Source organism: Stenella coeruleoalba (assembly GCF_951394435.1).
Source record: "Stenella coeruleoalba genome assembly, chromosome: 12".
Classification (NCBI taxonomy): domain Eukaryota; kingdom Metazoa; phylum Chordata; class Mammalia; order Artiodactyla; family Delphinidae; genus Stenella; species Stenella coeruleoalba.
Genome location: NC_137158.1, coordinates 30,041,388 through 30,068,926, shown reverse-complemented (window position 1 = coordinate 30,068,926; position 27,539 = coordinate 30,041,388). Strand labels below are relative to the sequence as shown.

Below are 27,539 nucleotides of genomic sequence, written 5' to 3'. Positions count from 1 at the left end.
TGATTTTTAGAAATGCTCTAGAAATGTTTGAGAGATATTCTTCTGAACCTTTGTGGAACACGTTCTGACATTAAATGAATTAATCATCTAATGTAACTCTAGAGAGAACCTAATTGATGCTTGTAGTGTGGATTAGCAAAAGTTTCATGAAGTCTGTTACAGACACAGATTTTGCTTTAGATAAAACAAAAGATTAAAACCACTAAGAGTTTTAACAATTCCTCTTATATATAAATAGTATTCCTCCAATATATAAAAGAAATTAGCAGAAGACTACCTCAGTCAAAACAGGAAAATCCAGTTGAATGGGATATTTCTGATAGAACATTTTTGGAATCACAAATAATTATTAAAATAATTCTTAGTTTAGAATATTTTAAAATTTGATCACTAGGAAAGAACATAGATGTGGAGGCATTACTATTTGGGTCAGACAGAATTGAATTATGCTATTTTTATATTAATACGAAATGATATTTGGACATATGGTTAATTTAGGTGTTACAAAAATGAAGATAAAAGTCATTATGCCCACTTATGTAACAAAAGTAGAAACACTACAAAAGTTATTCCATACCTCTTTTGCTTACTGCAGTTAATGTAAAAAATAAATATCTAAAAACAATTTGAGAAATGTGTACTATGCAAACTTATTCAGCATAAGAAACTTCTGAAAACCAGAATTTGTAAAACAAGTAAAAGCAGTATTATTGTAATAATAAACATCTGTAAATGTATTTGAGAATAATTTATGTGCTCAATTAAATATATCTAAAACATACTGTAGCCATCATTTTCCTATTTGAAATATGAATTATTATCAATACAAAAGTAGGTTAAAAAGTAGTTTTTTCTTAAATTCAAAAATGGTGTTACTAACAATAGACATATATTTTTAGGCTGATTTTTCATTTGTAGTACTAAATTTTGCAGTGATATTTAACCAAGGCCATTTGTGACAGTGTTATGCATTTTCACAATGGTTGACCAATCTTTCACTCCAAAGTACAACTTAACGTTTTTTTAAAGTAAGTTTTGAACCCATGATTGTAGCGCTGTCACACTTCACTTAACCAATGGGCCTAGGTTGTCCCAAAATAACGTTTATGGTTTTGTTAAGTGAAAACTGAACGGTTGGTCACCCTTCCTGTTATCATGGAAGCAGAAATTCTTGTCTTCATTTTTCTTTTTCATCCCTAACCCAACATGACAACACAAAATATTTGATTCATTGACTTGTCTACTCATCTGTATCAACAAATCTCGCTCTTGGCTTGCATTACCTATTGCTGTTTCTCTCTTTTCACTTCTGTAGCCACTAACCAAATGTATTACTTCAGTCAGAGATCTTCACCTTCGGAACCTTGCCCTCTTCAGTTCTAGGCCACATGGGAGCGTTAGCACAGTGTTCCTCACACACTGTCGTTAATGCTTTTTCTTCCCTATTTAAGAACAATTAGTAAATTTCTATTCCCTGTTCTATTAAGTGTAAACCTTTAATCCTAAGAGTTCATTATTCTCCCTTCATCTGACCCTTTTTCGTTTAGCAATCCCATTTCTTCTCGCTCTTTGGCACAGTTGTTCTGCTACTTCCAAGCCATCTGGCTGCTCTTAGCACACAGAATTTGCTTCTAACTGCTTCCCTACCTGTGCAGATGTCACGCCTTGAATCACTGGAAACTTGCTGCTTCCTGAGACAGCCCATTCCATCTTTGGATAGGTCACTTAGAGAGGTTTTCTCTTTACTGAGCTAAATCAACTCTAGTATATTGTGTATGGTTTTTACTTTTATCTTTGTGTGTCAGTCTAAGGGTGTCTTCCTTCTCAGTTGTTGTGTATATGTGTGTTATGTCTACAGTGGCACTTTTCATAAGCTCTCTGCATCTGGCTCTCCCTTGCTTCCGTACCCTGATCTACCCTCCCACCAACCCAGAATCACAGTAGCTTGAGCTCTAACTGTGCACAGTAAATGTTTAATGCATGTTTGATGACTAAGCTACCTTCTAAATAGGGAATAAATATCTTCTAAAAATAGAAATAATTCTCTATTTAGAAGGTAGCTTAGTCATGTGAAAGTATATATACTTAACTACACTTATCAAAGGATCACAAAATCTCTGTCTTGGAAATGGTTCTGTGAATTTTTTAATTGTAAAGATTGAACATAAGCCTGATCACGTGCATACTCACACCCACCCCCCATCCCACACAGCAAAATGCCTAGACAATACCAATTGTTTAGAAAAACCATTACATTTTGTATGTTTGTTTATAATTGACTAACTGAGACAGTATTACATGTTGTATATCTACACAGATTCAAAATGGCTTGGTTCTCTATATATATGATACACTGTTATATTCTAGATCATAAAACAATTGGCATATTCAGTGTCACATGTGTAATTTCAAACAATGCAGGAAAAATATTGATATTTTTGCCTACATTTAACAATGTGAATAAGAGAAAATATCTTGGCATTGTTAATACCAAAAAAAGGGCAATTATATCTTTCAAATCGCCTATGAATCCTGACCTTTTATTAGTATCTCTAAATTGCTAATCTCCAAATATCCTTGCATTTTAAACTGTTTCAAAAAATGTGTTTCCATAACAATTTTAATTAAATCTCTTGTGATATAATTGTAATCAGCCACAGCATATAATTAGACTTCAATCAGAACCTTTAATGCTATGCAGTAATCTGAGAGTAGACACTTTTAAAAATGTTATGTCAATGTGCGTTTCTTCTCATGACCTCTCTCTGCTTCACCTAAGTGACACTATAACAAAGCGTGGTAACTGAGCATGGAGAGCAGAGGTTGATTTCCATTTATCCCACATAATGTGGAAAATTTTGTCCGGGGGCAGCTAGGTAGGGTCATCATCAGTAGATGTCTGGTATAAAGTTAAACACATGGTGATAGGCTTTTCACTAAGGCTGTGACCAATAAACACTGGCTTCTTTGTAGATTGGCTACCGAGGGTTGAGAGTGCCCCTCACAGCCATGCAAGAGCCTGAAGCTCTAGAACACCATTGGTGTGGGTGAGGTGAGTTGCATGGGCATGGAGGAACAGTGGGGAGGGCTCATCTGTAGACCTTATCGCTCTGTTGTGCTGCTTTGCAGGTCCTGAATTATCAGCCGTGAATTATTCTTTTTCAGTTCTTATTATTACTAGGTTTCTTGAAAGCCCACTTTTATGTCTTCCCATTAGTCAACTATGTAATTTTGGAAGGCAAAATGCATGACGCTCAGAGCTAATTATGCATTCTGTTATGCCTTTAGATATCTGGGTGAAAGTCAGGTTCTAACACTCAATCCCTTCCCTAAAACTCATTTCCAGAAGTGATGATTTAATGATCTATTTACTTTAAAGGTTTGCCTTTGGGGACTGATTATCTTGGTTAGCTCTTTTGAAAGAACAGACTTTTCTTTCATGGAATCTCTAAGTATTTAGACAAAAATCTTTGTGGGCTTTGAAATGCGTTTAATGCAAAATGTGTTGGAACCTATGCTTTGACTATCCTTAGGGAGAAAGGACCCTTTTATATCTATGCAGAGAATGAGAGGCATAGTGTCCAGAATTCTCAGATTCCATTGATTAAATATGGTAACCAACCAGCTGTGGAAGCAGGATGGATGAGGGCAAATCGTAGCTTTGTTTTTCGACTCTGAAGTCAGTACTTGTGAACAATAAAAGAATGATAAAATGACAAAATACTTAAATGTGATGATTAGTAATCACTTCCTCCTGATCATTTCTGTTCTTCTACCATTCACAGCCAATCATGTTACATGTAACTAGCTAGTTAGGAATGCAAACATTAGTCTCACGTATGCCCTTCAATTTGATCTCTTATTTTCCTTTTTACTCTGCAGGTTTGAAAAACATCAGTTTTCAGTAATAACATCCATGACTTCTAGGTATAGACCATACACTTGATTACAATAAAGAAATATTTTCCTGTATTTCTAACAGCAGAGTGCAGTATTTTGCAAGGAAATGTGCCTTTGTGACTTAGTATATATTCATTTCTGTTAGTCTGTGTTGTTTTTTTCTTTTTGAGCTCTTATAACATGGTTCAATCAGACTGTGTGCAAAAACTCTTCCACTGTAAACTCTACATGATTTTTTTCTAAAAATTAAGTCAGAAATACAACATCGATCGAGTTCTGGATTTAGTGAGAACAAAAGCAAGGTGGATTTCAGGTGCGGAAGGACTGTCTCCTTCTACATGTCAGTGTCCACCCCAGAGCCACATTGGTGGCAGAAGATTTCCTTGTTGTGAGTCAGGAAGCCTTTCCCCACCAAGGAGACTGAGCACTTCCCACAGTTAAAGCATTCGCTGTGCCACTGGCGGTCTTGAAAGCAGATAAACTTGGTGTCTCTGAGACCTGTAAAGCAATTGGAGAAAAAGAGTAATCTATTCTTTCAACAAATAGATTGAGCGTTCTCTCAGGGACTCTTCTGGGAACTGGAGATACAGCAGTGAGCAAGGCCACGTAGAGGCAAGTAACCTAAGAAAGGAGGCTGCCCTCAGTGACCTGTGTCTATTTGGGAGAGTCACCCATGGACAAGTTCTTTCTATGAGACCCAGCCAGATTCTCAGTCAAATTTTTCCATAATCGACATAAGTAGGTAGAATCTGGGTATACAAAGCACATATTTTTGGAGACAGTTAAGGATTGCCTAAGACATAAGGAAATACAGGGTGGTGCCGTGAGAAGAGGGTATAGGTTTTGAAGTCAGACATATCTAAGTATGAATATTTTTTTTCCTTCTTTGTGACCCTGTTTACGTAGAAGCAAAGTTAAGATAAAATAAATGTATACTTCCCAGCCTGTTATTTGATATTTTAATGACTTTTAGTTCTCTTCTCTTCCCTCTTTTTTCATGTTTCATTTTATTCAGGATAAAGTCCCATGGTCGTATTGTGGTGTGGAACACAATTCTCAAAAGCCCTAAATAGAGAATTCCATCTATCCTGTAGCTAGCCTGTTGTGATGACCTCATTACCTTGCCCAGAGGTGACTTCAACACAGGCTTGCAGCAAAGATCTGTGAATCTGATCCCTCTGGCCAATGAGGCCATGCTCCCCATTGATGGGTTTCTAATAGGTGCTTTGTCAGCCTCTGTCACTTCAACTTGGGCCTCACTTGAGCCATAGGGTTCCTAAGAAAGGTGTGAGAATTTGAGTTTTCAGTGAGACTCATCTCTATATCCCAAATATGAATCCAGCATACGGTTCAAGGAACTGATTTTGAGGAGTCGTAGAAAAGGAGAAAAGGTCTAAGGTTTGGGAAGGGGTTGGGATGCCCTAGGCTTGAGTCTTTATTTGCCAATGATAATGAACTTTTGTTTTCATCCTGGAAACGTTTTTTGATGTCTTCACATAAATTTACTAGTTCAGGGATAAATTTACATCAAATTCTTGTACTTTTCTTGATTAAATTTATAGCTTATTTATAATGCTGTCATCACTACTTTCTAATAAGAGTAAATAATGTACCAATTAATTCCCTTAATATTCAGAACATTAATAAGCTGACTGCAGGAATAATGTTCTGTATATACATAAATCATCTCTTCGTAAAACTAATTATTATACATCCAGCATTTTGATGCACATGAGGTTTTCTTGATTTTATTATTAGGCCTTGTACAGGTGGCAAATGTAAAAATAATTCTTTCTAGAATTTTACAAAGAATAAAAAAGAAGCATCTGGTAGCAGGAATATAAGAAAGTCCTGACTCAATATGTGAGCTGATTGTAAAGTTTTTTGATTTTGGATATGTTTACTCCCTCAGGTCACAAGGGTCATTTGCAGTAAGAAAGTCAACAACAGGTCTCTGACACCTGTTTTATTTGGCTTCATTCATTCCTGAAAATTCTGTAGAATAAGAGCTAGCATTTGTTGAGAACTTGAAGATGAGCCAGTCACTGTTCTAAGCCCTTTACTTCATATAGCTCTCACCTCACCTTCATGGGGTAGGTATTACCATCAACCCAACTTTGCAGACAGAAATTGTTGGACAGAGAGGTTCAGACTCTTGGCCAAATCACCCAGATGCTAAGTGGCAGATCTGGGATTCAATCCTAGGCCATCTGGTTTCAGAGCCTATGCTCCTAACTTCACCAAATTGTCTGAATTTTCTTTTTTAAAGAACATAACCAGGAACCTTAGCATCCCTTTCTGAAGAAATCAACATTTGAAACTCACTTTACTAAAAATAAACAGAAATAGAAGAAAGCAAAGATGTGATCTTGTTCAATTCCTCATTTTGCAAATAAGGCAGATGAGGACCTTGGAGGTGAGTTTTGTACCCACGGGTCACACAGTAGTCAGGGGCAGAGGCAAGACCAAGGTCTTTTACTCCCTAGATCAGAGCTCTTCCTACTAGATCAAGCTGCTTCGTTTATCCCAGAAAGTTTGCAAGGTAAATCCTATCTTAGAGGAGGAGAAAAAATTGTAATTACGTCTTGAGTTTGTTCCTTATAGATTTAGTTACTTTAAAATAGTGTTTTGAAAACATTCTAACATAGTTTCTTAGGATGACATATTGTTTGCATGAATGTACAACTTTCAGAAGATAAATATATGGTAGTATAGTTCCCTATGGTACATTAGTTCAAATAGTTCAATTTTAAAGAAGCACTACTACAGGGCCTATATACATTTAAGAATCAGATCAAAACATATTAAAGTGAGTTGGAAGTTTTTGCAGGCATTTAGTTTCTGGTGTCTCTCAATCACAGAGCTAAAAGAAGGTTAAGATAATGACCAAAAGACTGTCCTAAATTAAATGCATATCCTGCATGTGGATTACTTTGGGGACAAATCATTGGTTCCTGATCATCCCTATGCTTCATGTGGAACAATATGGTTTTTCTGTCTGACCTAAAAAAAAAAAAAAAAAACAAAAAAACAAAAAAACGCTGTGCTCAGTGATTGACCTGTAACAACCCATCAGAAAAATCACATGAATCTGTGATGGGTCAGAAATGAAACTCATCAAGTTCAGGGCTTGTGTAGGCACTTTCAGATCAGTATTAGCCATTTGGGTCCCCAGAAAATTTTCAAACCATTTTGAGTTGTTTAATTTTCTCATTTCTTCACGGAACACCCCCCGCCCCGGCCCCCATTTTTTTTTCTGGCCAATTCAAGAAAAGTGTTGTAGAATAAATTGACTAAATCCATTGGGCAGTGATTGCAGATTCTACTAAGATTTTGCTGCTCCAGTTACTGTTGCATTTATGGAAGTCCCATTTCTAACTAAAACCAGTAGAGATGGTGGCTTATTCTCTTGGCTTTAGGAGTCGCCAGATGTATAGAAGCAGGAGAGCAGAGTGGTTAAGAGCCCAAGATTTGGAGCCCTATAGTCTGGGATTGCCAACGTAAGCCCTTGAAAGGGCTGGAGAGGTGACAGAGCCGAGTGATAGAGACAAAGTGGAAGCAGCAAAGGGGCCATGCCCTACATAACGGGCCAGCCACTCAGCTCCATATGACCGTGACCCGGCGGGAATGTGAGGGTAGTCTGCTCACCCTGGGCAGGCTCTTTGTTTACTTTTAGGCTACAGAGATGGATTTTACATTAGTTGTTTACAAACAAGTGCAGGCCAAACAAACCATGCTTGCTGGCCAGATATAGCCCATAGGCCAGTGTGAGATTCTGAAAAACATGGTGCCTTCCTTGTACGGACAGACAGAACTATGTTCTGTTCATCCAGGAAACTCCCTCCCTTGCAAGTAAGTGAAAGCCTGTCAAGCTGGGTTTGCAGCAAAACTCTTTATTTGAAGCTGAATAAATATTCAGTTTTACTTTGTGATATCTTTGAAGGTAGAGGAGGAGGAAAAGGATAAAATAATCTTTAATTCTGTGTTATATAGACTGAGCTAAAAGTGAAATATGACCAAAGAGTAGTAGGAATGGAGAACAGAAGTATAGTTCTGCCGTGTTATTTGGTGACCATACAGTGCCTAAAAGGATAGCTGTTGGATTTCTCAGGTGATGAGCTCTTCAGTTCCTTTACTACAGGATTAGCGTTTTAGAAATGTCTCTAAGGAAAATATAATGCTCTTTTTACCTTGAAAATCCATTTAACACAGATCAATTTACCATTTATGTTATTTTCAAATCATGTCATGTATATTTTGTTTCTTCAACGGAATGCTATCTTGTTTTTTTTTTTAATCTCATCTATTCACAATTAAAACTTATTGTAGGGCTTCTCTGGTGGCGCAGTGGTTGAGAGTCCACCTGCCGATGCAGGGGACACGGGTTCGTGCCCCGGTCCGGGAAGATCCCACATGCCGTGGAGCAGCTGGGCCCGTGAGCCATGGCCGCTGAGCCTGCGCGTCCGGAGCCTGTGCTCCGCTATGGGAGAGGCCACAACAGTGAGAGGCCCGCGTACCGCAAAAACAAAACAAACAAAAAAACCCCCAAAAAACTTATTGTAAGTGAATAGAAAGCAAAGAGAATAATACATTTGTTAGAAGCATCTTAAATTGAGGTTTAATTAATTCCTGACCTATGCTATCCTAATTATTATAGCTTCAGATTTTTGTGCAGTACTTGCATTTAATTAAAACTTTTTCTGTTTTAAGGCCCTGTTACCCTTGTTTGGAATTCAGCAGCATTTTGTTTTATAAGTATCCCTTCCCCCACTCAACTCCTTAAAGTTCTGCTTCAGTTCAGGCCTCCTTGTGAAGGTCTTCTCCGCTCATCTTATCCTCCTTCTTCCCTGAATTATTACTTTATGTAGAGTCAGTACCATGAGGTTTAGTATTAATTACCCTCTACAGAGCATAGCTACCTTAATTACACTCTATACTTGCCTTGAGGGTTGTGCGTAATATTTATATTTATATATAGGTACCCATGTTTATTTCAAAAGGAAACATAAAGGAAAGATCATCTTTTTTAAATTGCATTTCCTGAATTAACTACATAGCATTTACAGAGCCATAACTGTCTCATGGTAGGACCGTATTAAACTGAATAACTCACCAATAATAGGCTTGGTGCAGGTGGCACACTTTTTGGCATAAAGATGATTGTAGCAGTCCAAGCAGAATGCATAATCATCTCTGGACATAAAGTCTTCTTCACAGAGCTCTTTCCTACAGCCACTGCACAGAAAACACTCTTTATGCCATGGCTGGTCACAAAACATTATCCCACCTGAAGTAATCGCCTGGCAAATGATCACAAAAAAGGCAATGACTGTGGAAGTTATTACAATTCAGACCTTTTGTGATTCTCTTCTGTGCCCACAAGTGGTACTTTGGGCTACTCTATCACATTGTGTCAGGATGTCTTTTCCCTGTGATTTTTTTGAATCTATATGAGAAACAGAAGGCTACAGGGATTAAATAGGACTGGTGATAAATGTCCTAATTTTTCTCCTACAATGGAACAGAAAGGAAGCAGGACCATAATGAACTCAGGAAGATGAAAAAGAAATAGGCCCTTGATTCCTTTGCTCATCTTTCTCTTTCTTGTTGTTTTTCAAAGATCTGTTTTTAGAGCTAAGATATTTTATATGCTATGTTCTTATGTCCATGTATAACTTTTAAAGATCCTAAGAAAAAAAAAAAAAAGCTATTTTTCTTCCTGAATGCTTTATTCCAGCAGTAGTAATCCTGAAAGGAATTGATCAACACCATAATCTGCTAATAATGAATAATATTTCTGAGGTGTTTTTTCAGTCTTCAACCCTGTTCTTAACTTCTTCTTAACATTCTTGACATCCTGACACAGTAGGGACTATTATCTTTCTCCCTTTAGAGATGAGCAACTACTAAGAGTTGGAGTAGTTAAACCACTTGCTAGGGTCACACAGAGCTAGCATTCAAACCTGCACAGCCTTATTCTGCAGCCCATGTGCTTAACCATGAACACAGTACTGAGATTAGATTACTTTGCACTGATAAGCAGTTGACAAGTCTTTGTTGAATGAATGAACAAACACTAAGGGAAAAAATGTTTGGAAAGCAACTCCAGTATTGTATCTAGCGCAGATAGGGGTGCTCTGGGCAACTGTGTGAGTTCTCAGCATTAGGGCTCAAAGTCATAAGTGCTGGTTGTACATTGAACCTTAATGTGTGATATGCTAGGGTTTTGCAGAGATGCTTGTTATTCCTCCATAAGATTTATTTTCTAAACCAGTTTAATCTGGATTTTACTTTTTTAAAGGCTGAGATATCTTTATTTAAAAATCAATGGAAAAATATTAGACAACTTTTCTTGTGTAGCAATTTTTAAGTCATAGCATCTTTCAAATCCACGGCTCTTGAGGTCCTGGGTTGTCCAGGGAACCTGGTATATGCTCATGGAAATGTCTTATAATGACTGAAGCAATGTGATATCTGAGATGCCGCCTGTAATCTTTGTATACAAATTAAGTAGATATAGAAAAAGTAGTCTATTCTGAGCCATCCTATTGTGACATTTAAGTATCCTATAGCCATCCTATAGGATACTTGTCTATCCTATAGGCTTTTGGAAAGATGATTCTAAAAATATTTTAAAATCTTACAATGACTGTCTTAAAAATTAAAGACACTTGATAGAAAGTTATTTTTCACAAAGGAGAAAAAGTATACTATTCTAAATAAGTAAATAGGAAACATAATGGTGTGTGTGAGCTAAAGCAATTTAAAATGCCCCCCCTACTGACTTCAAAGGCCTTACAGAAGGCACAGCAGAGTTCCAGATTCCTTTGATTCGTTTGGTCAAATGATTAGCAGGCAATGCTTAAAAGATTCAAAACTTGAAAACTGTATTCACAGCAAAATAAAACTTGATGTACCCTCCAAAGATTGTTTCATTAGGGAGAAGAAACTCTGGAACATTAAGAATTGTTTGCTTGTGATTATATTCTTTTGAAGAGGCAGACGGGCTAAGATGAAGTCTAATATCCAAGCGTGGTTTTCGCTACTGATTGATCCCAGGATTTAGAGCAAGTTTCTTCTCTGGCAAAGTGGAGGCAATAATGATTTTGCACCCAGTGGATGAAAGCTGATGAATGACAGAATACTGTGTGTGAAACTTGAGGAGTTTGAATTCAGAGTACTACGGTTTGAGGTTACTTGCTTTTTGGTAGAAAATAGATTTTATTTTGTGAAACTAAAATGTATGAAAAAAGTTCTATGGGCCTGATGGTCAAGTAGTTTTTACTTATTTTCTTTTGTTTTATTTTTGATCTTTGGCTTGGGTTGAAACAAATTGTTTTTCTTCAGCTTGGATCATCTTGATCCGAAACATTTATATCCAGCTTTACTTAAAGGACTTGTGGTTTTAAAAAATTAAATAGAAAATAATCTGGCATGTTGAGATCTGTCTACTACCCAATAGAAACATTTCATAAATTTTTCGGTGACTTCAAATCATGTCCTAACTATAGGGCAGGCTCCTCTAACCTGGGAAACGCCAGGGCTTTGGCCCCAGATAGTGCTCAGCTCTGATGATGTACTAGAGAAGTTCTTTTGACTCTTTATGGCATTGAAAGAAACTTTATACTGTGTGCCCAACAAATGATTTTAAGATGAGTCTCACGAGTGTCACTAATATTTTAGTGTAAGTCCTTAAGAAACGTAGCCTAAAAATGGCCAACTTAGTTGTCCTGCAAAACAGTGAGATAAATCTATTTTATTTCCAGCATCCCTTTCTAAATGCATGTCATTGACTGATAATTTTTCGGAGCTTCATCTGTCACAGAGTCATAGGGTCTGACTGTTTCTTGTAAAGTCATTTTCTAAGTTGTTGGAAGTCTTCGGGTGTAAGATGGTTTTGTAGCATGTTACTTTCAACTGTAATTTTCAGCCATCATGACAGTGTAATTTAATAATTATAACATAGGGGTTGATTGATGCCTCTTCAAATGCAGTACCAGTATTTTAAGTATATATGGAAAATCGTTGAGTGTGTGTATGTTTGTACATGCATTTGTAGAAAGTGGCAATGACAATTCAGATGCAAGTATGCAAATGGTCTTAAGAGACCTGCCAGAGTAGCCTGTAGATCAAAAATGTTTAGAAGCCACTGGACTTATCCAATATGTTTTCATGATTCAAGCTTTCTCATCACAAGTTATAGGGTTATTTGAAACTTATGATGCCTCACAGGTCAAGAATTTCTTTGAGAACATCGATATATATTTATGGAATACAGACAGACTTTATCAAGGTGATAGAGATGAGTGACTTTCATGTAAAAGCTTAGAGGATACAAAAAGAATTGGACCATGTTTACTTGGAAAAAAATGACTTTTTTTCCTATTGGAAAATATGTTTTGAATGGGTGTCCAAGTTGAAAGGCCCTGCATGGAGCTCTGGAGCTGGAGGTGAAGGAAACCACTTGCAGTTCTTAAGTCATCTTTCTGTCTTTCTGTCTAATGAATTTCCCTAAAGATCTTGTCAGTCTCTTGAGTGTCACTCTCTTATCTATCCACTCCTTTTTTTTTTTCTAACATCTTTATTGGGTATAATTGCTTTACAATGGTGTGTTAGTTTCTGCTGTATAACAAAGTGAATCAGCTATACATATACATACATCCCCATATCCCCTCCCTCTTGAGCCTCCCTCCCACCCTCCCTATCCCACCCCTCTAGGTGGTCAAAAAGCACCAAGCTGATCTCCTGTGCTATGCGGCTGCTTCCCACTAGCTATCTGTTTTACATTTGGTAGTGTGTATATGTCCATGCCACTCTATCTCTTTGTCCCAGCTTACCCTTCCCCCTCCCTGTGTCCTCAGGTCCATTCTCTATGTCTGCGTTTTTATTCCTGTCCTGCCCCTAGGTTCATCAGAACCATTTTTTTTTTAGATTCCATATATATGTGTTAGCATACAGTATTCGTTTTTCTTTTTCTGACTTACTTCACTCTGTATGACTGACTCTAGGTCCATCCACCTCTCTACAAATAACTCAGTTTCGTTTCTTTTTATGGCTGAGTAATATTCCATTGTATATATGTGCCACATCTTCTTTATCCATTCATCTGTCAATAGACACTTAGGTTGCTTCCACGTCCTGGCTATTGTAAATAGTGCTGCAGTGAATATTGTGGTGCATGTCTCTTTTTGAATTATGGTTTTCTCAAGGTATATGCCTGGTAGTGGGATTGCTGGGTCATATGGTAGTTCTGTTTTTTATCTACTCTTTAGAAGTATAAAAGCTTCAAGCTTAGAAGACATTTATATTGCTTGGACATGATGTGAGGAGTGAAATATCCTGTTTAAATTGGTTCCCTTAGTCACTCTGTGAGACAAATCCATATCTCTCTGAAATTAAATGGATCAAAAATTTTCTAAGAAATATTTTGTATTCAAAGAGAGACGTGGGCCCTCTACCAGAACATGTGAAATCTTGCCTGAACAGCTGTGAATGGAACTGGAATATCAAATCACTTAAGCCTTTGGAACATTAAATTCATGTTCTGGGTGGAATTTTATGGTGATAAAAATAGATGGGCCTCCTCACTGTGACAGGTAGTGCTTTCGAACATGTTGGAATTCAAAATTAACATGAATGTGCAAAGATGGATATAACATGATAGTATCAGTTCATTGCAAACATATAATGCCGCTGCAAAGCGATGGTTTGGAAGGTTTCACAAGCTTCATCCTCTTTAGATATTTACCTCCTTAAAAAAGCTGCAGTAGTGAGCAAACTCCATCTCAAAACACGGCACACAATAATTGCCACTCTCTGTGGAAATCAAAGGTTTAGCTCCTATTGGCTGTCGGCAATGCTCGCACACAAGGCAGGTTTCATGCCAGTAGTTTCCCTTAAATTTCATTTTCCGGGAACCTGTACCCCCAAAGTAAGAACCTGTTAGTACAAATCAAGCATAATTGTTCTTTTAAGCAGTAATATGTCAAATTACTTAAAATATATACTAAAGTTAAGGTGAAAAAAGCAATCGTCCATATAGAAAAAATAGCGTTTACTGGTTTCCAAAACATTTATCTGAAAAAAGAGGTCAATAAATAGAGTTCAGCCTACGATGATGGTGCATCACTCTTTCGCTGGAAACTCTTGTGCTGTTTCACAATTTTGAGATGTGAAAGTACTATAAATGTAGACTCTGAAAGGCTGCACATGCTTCAGATAAACTGGGACATAATAAGCATTACAGGGATATTAGGAATGCCCAAGGCACAAACTCCTGAGATTGATGTTGTGTAGTTATCGTCTCCTAGAAAATCTTTGAACCTATAATAAGAAAATGAGAGAGAATTGTTCGTATGCTGCTGTCCATAGGGATTGAGAAGAGGATCAAAACAGAGAATTAGTACTTGCCTAAAGGTGTAACAATTTACTTGGATCCTTGTTTTCCCTGAGAGAAAATAAAGATGACTGACCTTCACACCAGTTTGTGTTGAGCTACAAAATGATGATTGGTCCCATTGTCCTATGATGGATTATGTTTTCTGATGCTATTGGTTCTGCCTAGGACAGGGTGTTTAGTGCAGTGTTAGTATAATTTATTGGTATAGATTTTATCTTTATTCCATGGCTCAGTTTCTGGTTCAAAATGTTTCTATGAATTAGGTTTATGAAAAAACACAAAAGACAGTACTTTGCCCATTGGAGACAGAAAGAATAATCTTTTCATGTCTAAAGTACACTAAATGAGATAAAGAGATAGCAGAAAGATGTCTTTCTGCAAAGCAGCGTTTTGTATAGTATAGTCCCCCCTTTATCTGTGAGGGATACCTCCCACGACCCCCAGTGGACGTGTGACACTGCAGACAATACCGAACCCTATATATATATATATACTATGTTTTTTCCCCATACATACAGAGCTATGTTAAAGTTTATTTATAAATTAGGCATTGCAAGAGATTAACAATAACATAATAAAATAGAACAGTTATAACAGTATACTGTAATAAAAGTTATGTGAATGTGGTCTCTCTCTCAAAATATCTTATTGTACAAGTTTAATGCCTTTTCCATCTTAACCAAGCACCTATCATGCTCTGTGGCCGTAACTTTTGCAGTTGGAGGTGCAAAACTAGCACGAATTTCTTTTTCCTCCTTCACAATTTCATGGATGGAAAATTTGTTCTTACATTAGATCTTAGCAACCTCAGCATACAATTTCTTTCCTTATTAAGTTGAGAACTTCCTTTTCATTTAAAGGAAGAACTTTATGGCTTTTCTTTGGCATACCTGAATGGCCAGCATCACTACTCTTGCACTTTGAGGCCATTATTAACTAAAATAAGGGTTTCTTGAACACAAGCACTGCAGTACAGCAACAGTCTGATCTGATAACTGAGATGGTTATTAAGTGACTACTGGCCAGGATGCTCTGGACAAAGAGATGATTCACGTCATGGGCAGGATGGAGGGTTATTTCATCACGCTACTTAGAAGAGCACACAGTTTAAAACTTAAGAAACTTTTACTAGTGGAATTTTACACTTAATATTTTCAGACTTAATATTTTTGGCCTCGGGTAATTTTTGTTTGTTTGTTTGCGGTACGCGGGCCTCTCACTGTTGTGGCCTCTCCCGTTGCGGGGCACAGCCTCCGGACGCGCAGGCCCAGCGGCCATGGCTCACGGGCCCAGCCGCTCAGCGGCATGTGGGATCTTCCCGGACCGGGGCACGAATCCGTGTCCCCTGCATCGGCAGGCGGACTCTCAACCACTGCGCCACCAGGAAAGCCCTAGCCTTGGGCAGTTTTAACCATGGAAAGTGAAACCGTGGATAAGGGGGGACTAATGTACTACACTCTTACTGTGCTTGGGTTTAATTCAAAGCATTGCAGGTTCAGTTATAGACCAGAAGTGCCTTGTGATCTTACCAGGCATGATGGTCTTCTTACACTGGAAGCACTGGGAGGAGCACTCGTTAGAATAGTACTTGGAGCACGGCAGGCACTCATCCTTGGCAGCAGAAGGCTTTTCCACCAAAGACTGATTGCATTTGTCGTAATTGAAGCATCCTTCATGCCAGTGATGACCTTTGTAACAAAGATCCTTTGAGACAGTAAGTAAAAGTTAATTAAGTATGTTTGTGACAAAACAGGCCATTTTGTAAAACAATACTAAACACTCCTGGGACTCTGGTGCCAGTAGGTGGTGCTGGTAGCTTGAGGGCATGTTGTTATTGATACTGTTACCCATAGAGAGGAGACTCTCTGGGGCAATTAAGAACTAGAGCCTGGGGCTTCCTTGGTTGGTCACAAAAGACAGATGGAAAATAAGTGTACTCTCCTGTTTCTTCAAATTTCCTCTACCTTCCTTTTATAAACTATAAGAAAAGATTTTCATGGAATGATTTTTATTTTTAGGTTGTAACATCCTATTGCTGTTTGAGATTTACCTGAACAAAATCTCAACACTAGTTAACTAAAACAAAGACCTCCCCGGCTCCCCCCCAAAAAAGGAGAAAAAAAAAAATAATAACGTGCATTCTGGGAGGAATGGGTGTGTGTGTGAGACGTATCAGCGCACAGTGGTTTAATGAAGATGAGGCTAATGTGAAGTGAGAAGATACAGGTTTTTGAATCTTTACGGCTCCAGTTATTTGTATAGTTATTCACTTATACTCTTATCATTCTAGAAATAACATTTCAGCTGTGTAACTTTGGGCAAATAACTTCTGTAATCTTCAGCATCCCGAACTATCTCCCAAGATCATTGTAAGGATTAAAGTGTATCTTACATGTCACAGTGCTGAGCATAGTGCCTGGAACTTGATTGATGATAGCTTTGAAAATCCTTATATCTAGTAGCAGAGCATTAGAGTATTAACAGTCAACACTCAAGAAAAACAGGCATTCCAAAGCACTTGTCTGCTGTTCTTATGCAATAATTCTGGGAACTGAGGTAAGGCCTACCTTGGAATCTGATTCGATTGGTTCTTTGCACTCCTCACAATAGTTAGCAGAGGTACGATCATAACAAGTAACACGGTGTGGATTGTGATCCTCTAGTACATACTTCCCAAGAAGTGATGCCGTGCAGTGTTGACAGTCAAATTGAGCAGTTGTCATTTTGGCTTAATCCTATGAATAAAAAAATAATTTACGTATATAAAGGCAAAATTTTTTGATAAGGTAAATTATAAAGCCTCAATACAACATGAGTCAAGCACTTGAATAGATTTATATTTTCTTATATGAACACCCACCAATTTAGGAAATATGCTGTAGTCATGGTGACACTTGGAGTGATTTAGAAGAGGCTACTCTCCCATCTTGGCAGTTCCTGTGTGTTTTACTAGCAAAATGCATTAAACCAGCAGACAGAGTGTGGAAAAAACATCTTGTATTCCTCATTCACTAATGTGGAATTCAATGAGAATGTAATATGTGTTGAAATAGGATGGTTTCACCTCAAGGGTATAAATATGAACTGTTGATGGAGCTTTCACTAACTGTCATCACTTACTGTCTTGTTGGAGAGTGCTGGAGGTGGAGTTCCATGGGGATAACAAGAGTCTTTCTTTTGCTCTAACTGAAATAGAAATTACTGATCAAGTACATTGTCATTTTCCCTGCCATCCTTTTATTTCCCAATTCGTTGTCGGGTACCTAGTGAGGGTTCTGCACATTAGTCCTAAGGTCTTCCTGTACCATAGACTCTCCCTTGGGATGTCCTCCTTACCTGTGGCTTCAACCTCCCTAAATATACTGTTGACTTAAATCTCTAGCTTTAGCCTGTGCTTCATTTGCGTCCTGGACATCTCCACTTAAATGCCCCACACTTAGCTGGTCAAATAAAACTCCTCAGCAGTGAGGATTCAGTCCAAGTGTTAGGTCTTTGGGACTGCCACTGAGCAGTTTTCCAGATGTGGACATGCAGTTAAAACCATCAGAGGTAGAAAAGAGCTATCGGATTCTTCAGGTTTTAGGACTAAACTAACATGTACACAGAAGGAAGAATAACAGCAGCATTTTATAGAATGAAAAACATAAAGCCAAGGTCAGGATAAGAATTCTAGTTATTTTGTAAATTAAAAAACAAAACACGTGGATTTCGAAAGGGTTTAATTAGGCATCGAACACAAGTTTTTCATTGTCACCAAAAATAGTACCACTGATTTTCTTGGAAAATAAATATATTGGGAACTATGAATATTTTCTAATTCTCCACACCAGAAATTTGTTTTTTTAATTTTAGCAAAATCAGAAAATCTATTGATTATTGGGATGATTTTTACAACATTTTTCATGCCAGTTTTTATTTACTACATTCAAATTGCATTCTCACATATTTTGCCACCTTTTATTTTAATGATGAAGTTTCCAGCCAGTGTCTTGCTGAATGTACATTATCATTAATTCTGTTTATAGCAGATCTTTACTAACAAAGAAAAGACTAAGGATTTAGAATATATGTGTCTTTTCCCAGGAAAGATGAAAATTCAGACTAGAAGTTCCCAGGGGAACATGCCAAAACTATCTGCAGGGAACACTGAATTCCCTATTTGATTAATTCCACAGAAATATCCCTTTTTAGTGAATACAAACACACTAAAAGGATTGCTGAGAGCTTGGAAACTGGAGGAAATAGATCTAAATCCCCTGAAAGATTTAAAAATGCAAATTTTATTCACGTTTACAGTGATCAAGTGTTTATCTGTTAATAGTGAAATACGGTATATACCTTTAACTTTCATCACTTAATACGGAAAATACCATTTTCATTGTTAATATTTCTTTAGTTTTAGATGTATATAATAGCACCATGAAGCACAGCCTCTCAGGACTTAGGAACTCCCAGACTACTTCCATTTTGTGAGGCTTTTAGTATATTATAAAATGAAGAAACACCAAAGGTATCACAAAATTGGTAGAATTTCAAGTTTTTATTTTAAACAACACTCTAAATACAACATTATAATACCTGTACCTCATTTGGTGATCAGAAGTCGAAATATCTAAATAAATATTTATTTTATAATATAAATATTGATATAGAAATATATATCAGTGAATATAAATACTTGTCTAAATGTAAGTACAAGAAGATCCTGCCCCATCCCCATTCTAATCACATAATAGGCCTTGCTCCATAAAAATTCTTAACAAAATTGACCCTATCTTCTGCAGTTTTTTAAAGGAGAAAGTACATCTTATTCCATCTGTTTTTTAAAAGCGAAGTCAGGGAGTTGGGGAGGGTGAGAAGAGTCAGTTCAATATCTCAGAGCTATGTAATTTTGCATTTTATAGTTATACAGTGGGAGTAGGCATTTGGTCCAGGTCAACATGTGTTAAATGTCTACTCTGTAATAGTTGAAGTCCCTGCCCTCAAGAAGTCTGGATTCTCTTAGCTCTTACCTTGGTAATAGTGAATATAATTTGAGATAAGGAACAAACTGAACGTTTGTGCTCTTATTCTTAGTTGGGGAAAGTACACTAAGAAATTCAGTCCTCATTTTCATAAAGTCTATCGTTTAACTATGGGTATATGAATACATCTATATAGAGTTTCTTAGAGGTGTTATAACCATAAATATGATACACATTCCACTAGAACCATATAGCATTCTTAGCAACTAATAGAAAGGGGTGAGGAGCTACAGTAAAGGGAGACCTTTCTAAGAAGATTTGAAGGAAGTTAAGCTTTTGCAAGTCTGTTAGGAAGGAAGGAAGGGAAGAAGGATCTTGATTAGCAGGGAAGGAAGGGGAAAAGACAAATGGGAGAATGGCACAGGATTACATCCGAAGTTGGGGAATGGTGCGTCTTGCCAACAGATTTTCACCCGGGTCCATTCAGGATAAAGGAAGACCTTGAAACTATTTAAAGCTTTTCAAAGCTATTTGGACCTTTAATAAAAGCAGTTCTAAGTGGTGTGAGGGCAGGCAACAGAGGCAAGAGTATGAATTTTTCCAACTGGGTCACATTTCACCACCTCATTCGCTCCTAAACATCATTCTGTACTTTTTTTTTTGGCCTTTGTCTCTTTTTCCCCCCCTCTTCTTTGTCCCTTACATTAATATTTTTGAATAATCAGAGAATAACTAGGGTCCTCAAGAGCAGACCAAATGGCTAGTTTTTAATCATTTTCTAACAGGTAAAACTGTAGGAAAGGGGATAGGGACTATATGATTCTCATCTCAGGAACCCCCATCTGAGGGTTAATTTGGCAAAGATATTGAAAAACGTTTGCTTTCAAAGATTTAAATTAAATCCTTGAACAGAGCTGATTTATAATTATGAGTCATAAGAAATCTTAATAGTATCCCAATTGAATAGCATTTAACTTTTCCTGGCATGAACTTTAGAAACATTAGTATCAATATCAATTAGACATTCTTGTCAAACTTTTCAAAAGGATTAGATTATATTCTTGCCAAACTTCTGTCAAAGTGATTCTGCAATTATGAACAATTTAAGCACAGAATTTTTATCATTACATACTGGAGTTTTGGAAGACTGATTTAGAGGTACACCGATATATCAAAGAACCTATGAAGATAAGATAAATAGCTCAGAAGTCCAATGTCATGAATGCACTTGGCTTTCTTTTTCCAATTATCGCCCTTAGATTTTAGATTTCTACCTAAAAGCATGTGAGTTTATTGGTCCTAACTTCTGTAGCTCAGAGTGCTGTTTCTTACATGTTATTTTTAAAACCAGGAATAATCTTGTGTCAAGTTATGTTATATGGTGAGTTAATGATTAGAAGTTTAATGCTGTGAGCAGTATAGTCACTTATATTTTTATTATGCTGAACAGATTCCCAAAAAGTATAGTTGAGAGAATATCAAGCAGGAGAGAGGCAAGGACTTGAGGCTATGCAGGGTATCTTTAATATGCTTTGGTTTGCAAGGCATCACACACCAGTCATTCATTCTGTAAACAGGTAAATATGTTTTTTTTTTTGCACAGTAATCTGCTAGAAGTTATGAAGGACATAAAAATAGACTAGACTCAAATCCCATCCTCAGAGAGCATATAATCCAGTAGGAAGAGTATGGACATTTTATAAATAACTAAAGAAAAGTCTGGAAGTGATAAGGAGAAATGAAAGGTTATGATAATTTAGAGCAATGGTTCTAAACACAATGCATGTTAGAATTTTTTAAATTTCCAAAGTGCGCTCCTATTCGAAACCAATTAAATTGGGATTTCTGGGGGTAGAGAATAAGTATTTTTCAGCTCCCAGAAGGTTCTAATGTCCAGTGATAATTAAAAACCACCAGTTAAGAGAAGGAGGAAGGAAATTACTTTTAGCTGGGAAAAATTCCGGAACAACTTAGAGAAAATGGCATTTGAATGGATCATGTGATAGCTATCATGGGTTGGTTCTCCCAACCCTGGCTCTATCCTCCTCCTAGTTGGAGAGGTCAGGCAGCTAAAGACATCTCCGGGACCCTCTTACAGCTAGTGTTGAGGATGCAGAATTGGTTCTGCTAACTCCAAACAGGTGTGTGTACATTGGAAGGTGGGAGTGATACGTTCCTGCTGCTGTTGCTGCTGGCAGGCTGGGTCGTAGAAATGTGAGTGGTTTCCCCCATTCAGAATGCCTGGACTCAGGTTTTCCAGGGTCCAGGGACTTGTTTTCGGGTTGTGAGAGGTAGTCGTGGTAGTGGTATCAGTGGTGGCAGCAGGTTCCTGACCTCTGGATTACAGGGCAGAATGGGTGCTGTGGTGGGCAAAGAGCAGCCTCTACCATCCGTCAAGGAATTGTTAAAAATACTAACAGTGAGTTCTAATGCTCCCGTGTGTTTCCTGAGAGCCATGTACTGTGCTAACCATTTTGTGTAGATTCTCTCTCTTAATCCTCACAAGAATCCTGTAGGATGGGTCTATTATTAATATCCCAGTTTGACAGATGAAGAAGCTTAGACAGGCCGAGATAACTTGGCTGATAAAAATGCCAAATCCAGGATTTTATCCTACACCTGTCAGAAACTGAAGCCTAGGATCGAGCCTGTGTAAAGCTCTCCTTTCCTGAAGATGCTGAGGGAGGGCACTTGAGACTGACCAACAGAATTAGGAAAGATGTTTATACTTGAATACATGAGGCCTGCTTGGAAAATAGCAAGTAATCTATTTGAAGTGGCTTGCAGGGCATGAGAAGGTACTAATTGGAGGACAAGTTTGGAAAAGTAGGCTGGGCAAGGTCACCAATGGCCTAAGTTTCAAGCTAGAGATGAACATGTGTTTTCTATAGAAAAGATATAACCACCGACGATTGAGAATAGATGAGTGAAGTGTTTTGAGCTGAGATTTGTGAAAATTAATGGAAATAGTGAGAGAAGGGATTGGAAGGTAGATATACCACAGACAGAAAATCGATAAGGAGTCTATTTTTTAATATTCCATTTAATCAACAAATATTATCCCCATGTAAAAAGAGTTGTTTTATGTATTTTGGTGGGAATATGAAGAAGAATTCTTATTGAGGAAATAATGGCCAGTCTATTAAGACTGACAAAATACATCATGTTACAAATCTAAAAAACAAAACAAAAACTATGACCCTCACCCAGACTAAAAACACACAACCTAGGCACCTCTGGGTAAAACTACTAAAAATCAAAGACAAATAACATCTTAAAAGTAGGTTAAAAATATTACTTCCAGAGTAACAACAAATTGAGAAGTTACCTACTTCTCAACAGGAAAAAATGGAAGGTAGACAATGGAAAGATAAAATGGCTGAAAGAAAATGGGAACCAACCTAGAAGTCTATACTCAGGTAAAATATCTTCTGATAAAAAAGGTGAAGAAAAGATATTTTCAGACAGTCAGAAACTGAATATATCAATAGCACACCCATATTAAAGTAAATACCAAACAGTGTTCTTCAAGGAAAAGGACACTGAGCTCAGATTGAAGCTTAAAGATAAAGGGGTGAAAAACAACAAAAATTATAAATATGTAGGTGAATCAGAATAAGTATTAACAGAACAACTTTAAAGAATTTGAACACTTAGGCAAAATGGGAAACTTCAAAGATAAGTAAAACATTAAAACGGACACAAGAAGAAATATAAAATTTTAACTGGTTGGTAACTATTAGAGAAACTGAATTTGAAATTAAAAGCCTACATATAAAGTAAAATACAAGACCACATGGCTTCTCCAGTGGATTTTACCAAGATTTAGGAAGAAATAACACCAATATTAACAAACTATACCACATAATTAAAAACAAGAAACATGATCCACTTAATTTTGAACCCATTAAAACTTTGATTACCAAAATCTAAAAAACATGAGAAAAATTTATAGGTCAATCATACTCATAATAATAAATTTTGCAGTAAATACAAAAAATTTTAGCACAGACAATAACTAATTGAATCCAGTGATATATGAAAAAGTTAATATCATGATAAGCTGAGTTTATCCCAGGAATGCAATTTTAGTTTAAAATTAAGAAGAGAATCACTGTATTTTACCACATTTACCAAATGAAAGAGTAAGCCATATACTTAGCAGATGCAGAAAAGACTGATAATTAAAAAAATTGCTCATTGAAGGATACTATTTTTTTTTTTTTTTTTTTTGCTGTACGCGGGCCTCTCACTGTTGTGGCCTCTCCTGTTGCGGAGCACAGGCTCCGGACGCGCAGGCTCAGCGGCCATGGCTCACGGGCCCAGCCGCTCCGCAGCATGTGGGATCTTCCTGGACTGGGGCACGAACCCACGTCCCCTGCATCGGCAGGCGGACTCTTAACCACTGTGCCACCAGGGAAGCCCGAAGGATACTATTAATAATGAAAAGCAAGCCACAAAATGACAGATTAATAGATGATATTTGCCACGTATATAACTGACAAAGGATTAAAATGCAGAATATATAAAACATCAATAAGAATTAAAAATAAACTAATGGAAAAATGGGCAAAATATATAAGAAAAAAATTTTTCATTTTAAAATGACAGATATTTTAAAGGAAGCTCATTCAACTCAGTATGAAATAATTTGTACTCATGGTCAGAAAAAATTAACAAGTCTGACAATATGAAATGTTGGTGAGGATAAGGAGCAACTGGAACTCACCCACTGAAATAAGAATGAAAGATGAATGGATAAACCACTCTGAAAAACAAGTTTTCATTATATTGTAAAGTTGAATATGTATCCTTCATATGACTCAGTAATTTCTCCCCTAAGTGTGTGACTCATAAAATCTTGCAAAGGTCACCTGAAAGAATGTTTGTGGCAACATAGTTTATAGTAGCCCTAGTAGCAGGAGACTCTGAATGTCTATCAGAGGGAAAATAGATAAATAAGTAGATGTATGGTCATATAACATACTGCTGTATGGCAATAAAACATGAATTACAGGTGCCCTCCTTAATACAGATAAACCTCACTACTGAGTGAACTAAGTAAGTTATAAAATAGTAAATACACCATGATTGCATTTTTATAAAGTTAAAAAACAACCAAAATTGATGATTAGGAATTATGATAAATATATGGTAACATGTTATTAAACATAATAACTGTTATTAAAGCTGTTTAAAAAAGCATGATGATGATAAACACAAGAATTAGGATGCAATTGAAGATTATCTAACTTCTGGAGTTAGTTGGGATTAGGAAGTTGCAGAGGGTTTCAAATATGTGGAAAATATTTGATTCTTAAGCCAAATTATTTTTATACCTTGCATATATTAGAAACATTATTTTCTATATATGTAATGTTTTGTTTTTAATAGTTTAAAAAATGAGTGGGTGATAAATGAGTAGAAGTAGTATTGATATATATTAAACTGTTCTTTCCTTATGTTTGTCAACAGAGAAGTAATCCATATGGATGTAGTAATATCCTGAGAATATTTTTGTGTGCTAATGGTGGTCATGGAGTTTATTGTCCAAACAGCGAAGATATGGGGATAATTGTGGGCTGATTCAAAGGGTAAATTTCTCAGGGTGACCATTTCGGATGCAAAAGAGAGAAGGAGACAAAGTTTTCTCTCTTTCTTTCAATACTGTTACCATGAAAGTGTGCAAAGCCAAAACATGGTTCCAATATGTATGATCTTTGTCATATTACTTTACAATAAGACACGAACTGTGTCTTAGTATCGTGTCAGAGATTACAAGTTTCAAAAGTAAGAGGCCTTTTACTTTTTATGGTGAAATTGAAACATACTAGGATATAATTTGGGCCTTCTGGTTTCCAATAATGTCTCTATGTTGGTGTGGTTTTGAGGAATTTTATTTACTTGAGGGAGTTGAATTACCATATACCCTATATTCTAAATATCAAATATAAGTTGTTACATCGATTTGATTATAGCTTTCTTTGTTCCATGTGGAGGCAGGCAGTACTATATAAAATCAAATTGATTATGTGTCTTGATAAGAGGATATACAGTAAATGGTATTTAAGATTACTTCTATCTCTACTACATGATTTGTAAATTTTGCTAAATGGGTGAAAATAATGCCACAATCACTAGTTTTGCACATACGTAAAAGTGCACTATTCTTCAGTTCAAAGTTTGTTGGGTTTTCTGGCTTAATTTTCATCTGGTTATTCAGAGTAGCCTCATTCAGCCTGTATAAATGCATTGCTGCTCATCTGAGAGTGCTACATGAGTATTTCAATTGCCTGTTCAGGTCTTTCATTGATTCTGTGAAGTAGATCTGTTTCTGCTTTTCTTTAGGAAAGAACTTGAAAGAATTGACATCTAAAGGGCATAAGGAATATTAAAATGCTCTTGGGAAATGTTAGTTCAGAATGCTGACGTCTTTGAAACGTGTGTGATTGATGTACGGAACTTGGGTGAAGACGGAAAGTGGATGCAGAATCTTAATTTGAACTGTACCTAAGTGAATTTACCTGTGCTAGTTTTTCCATTTAGGATTTTAATTTGAACTCTTGCTGGGAGGGCAGATAGGGGCTGATGGCCGGTCAAGGGCACTTTGGAAGCCTCACTGATGAAAGTATATTGCTCTGTGCTCTATAAGGAGTTATAGAAACCATCTTCAGTGTGTGGTTATGCAATCCACCTAGTCTGCCAAGGCAGTGGTTTCAATCATTCTCCCCTCTCTCCCTGCCTGTACCCCCTACATATATTTACTGGGTACCATATCCTGTTGATTCCACTTCAGAAGCATTCCTTAAATCTTTGTTTAGGCCCTCCTCGTATCTCTGATGGACCATAGTGGCTTACATCGAACTGAAGATATTATTAAAAGTTTCTCCCTCTACTGAGTGGAACCAAGCACATTTCTACTCTATGAATTTTGCTCTCTAAATAAGCTCAATTTCCCTGGGAGTTCCAGAACATCTTCCACAGTACTCAAGAAAAATCTGACTCATGATCATCTCCCTTCCTTGGAGAAAAACCTCCAACAGCTCTTCTTTGACTATAAAATAAAGTCCATTACTTAGCATAGAGACCCTTTGCTACTTTGTCTACTTTTCTCACTGTCTCTTCATCCCTTTCCTAACCCTGTACCATCTGATACACACACACCGCACTATGCTTTAGCCACTTCTCATGACTCCCTATTCTTCAAATATACTGTGTCTTTTTACACCTTTGAGCCTTCACATGTGACCTTTTTTCTATCTCTAATGACTTTCTTCTTGTCACCACACCCCCCTCCCCCTTGACCACCTACTTCTCGGTCAAGGTCCAGCTAAAAATCTTTCTCTCTGCAGATCTCTCTGGACACAAGCTGCTCCCATTAGTTCATACATATGTCTCTTTTTCTTTTGCCACATTTGGTAACAGTTATTTTGTACTGTGTGTGTCTCTCTCACTTCAACACACAGTTGACAGTTTGGGTGGACTTAAATGAGATATATGAAAAAATATATCCTCCAAAGTCTGTGTAAACTAGGCCAGACAAAATAAGTATATGTTGTACAGTGGGAAAATTTAGATTCACAGATTTAAAAATATCATGGAGTTGGAATAACTAGTAAAGTTCTACTCTTAGTTTTTTCCTTTGTTTCTTTTCCTGGTTCTGAGGGTGGAGTTGAACAGACCTGTGTGTACTTCCGTATCTGTTTTCTGCTTATAACCCAAGACATAACATACTGAGAAAAATATTGGGCTGGAAAGCAGAGGCTATAGATTTTTGCACTAGTTGCTTAAGCACGAGCATGGAAACTACTGCTATGGAAACCGTTTAATCTTTCTGGCACTTGCTTTCCTTAACTATGAAATGAGAACATTATTAGCTGCTTATGATCCCACCCACAGATCAAGCGAGATTAGAATGGAAAAGTCATGAGTGAGTTGGCTGTAGGTGTACTTGACTTGATGGAAAGTGTAATTATAAGTGTAGTTCTTATTTTGAAGAAGGAGGCTATTTTCTAGACCCCTCAAACACTACTTTTGAAAACTAAACAATTTTAAAAATAACTAAAGCCATAACTTCAGGCCATCAATCAAAAATAACCTAAAACAAGCATCATAGAATTGTGGTGGAATGCTTGATATTAGTCTCTAGGGACATATTCACAAGCCCAGTTTGTTGGAAGCTGAATGTCTTGTGTAGAGAGGGCAAATGAGAATTCTCCTGAGACCTGATGGCACTGGTCTCCCATGAAACAGAACAGCTGACGAGAGCTTTCCAT

The 27,539-nt window shown here is 37.0% G+C and overlaps 1 protein-coding gene across 1 annotated transcript; it reads right to left on the bottom strand.

Moving 5' to 3' along the window:
• Nucleotides 1-3,401: 3,401 nt before the first annotated feature.
• FHL5 (four and a half LIM domains 5) lies at nt 3,402-17,022 on the bottom strand (the record flags this gene model as incomplete). The annotated part of the gene is made up of 5 exons (XM_079938625.1): nt 3,402-4,398; nt 9,014-9,200; nt 13,649-13,818; nt 15,829-16,003; nt 16,867-17,022. The coding sequence occupies 5 exons, from the start codon at nt 17,020-17,022 to the stop codon at nt 4,235-4,237; spliced, it is 852 nt and encodes a 283-aa protein (XP_079794751.1). The 3' UTR covers nt 3,402-4,234.
• Between the last annotated feature and the right edge of the window lie 10,517 nt (nt 17,023-27,539).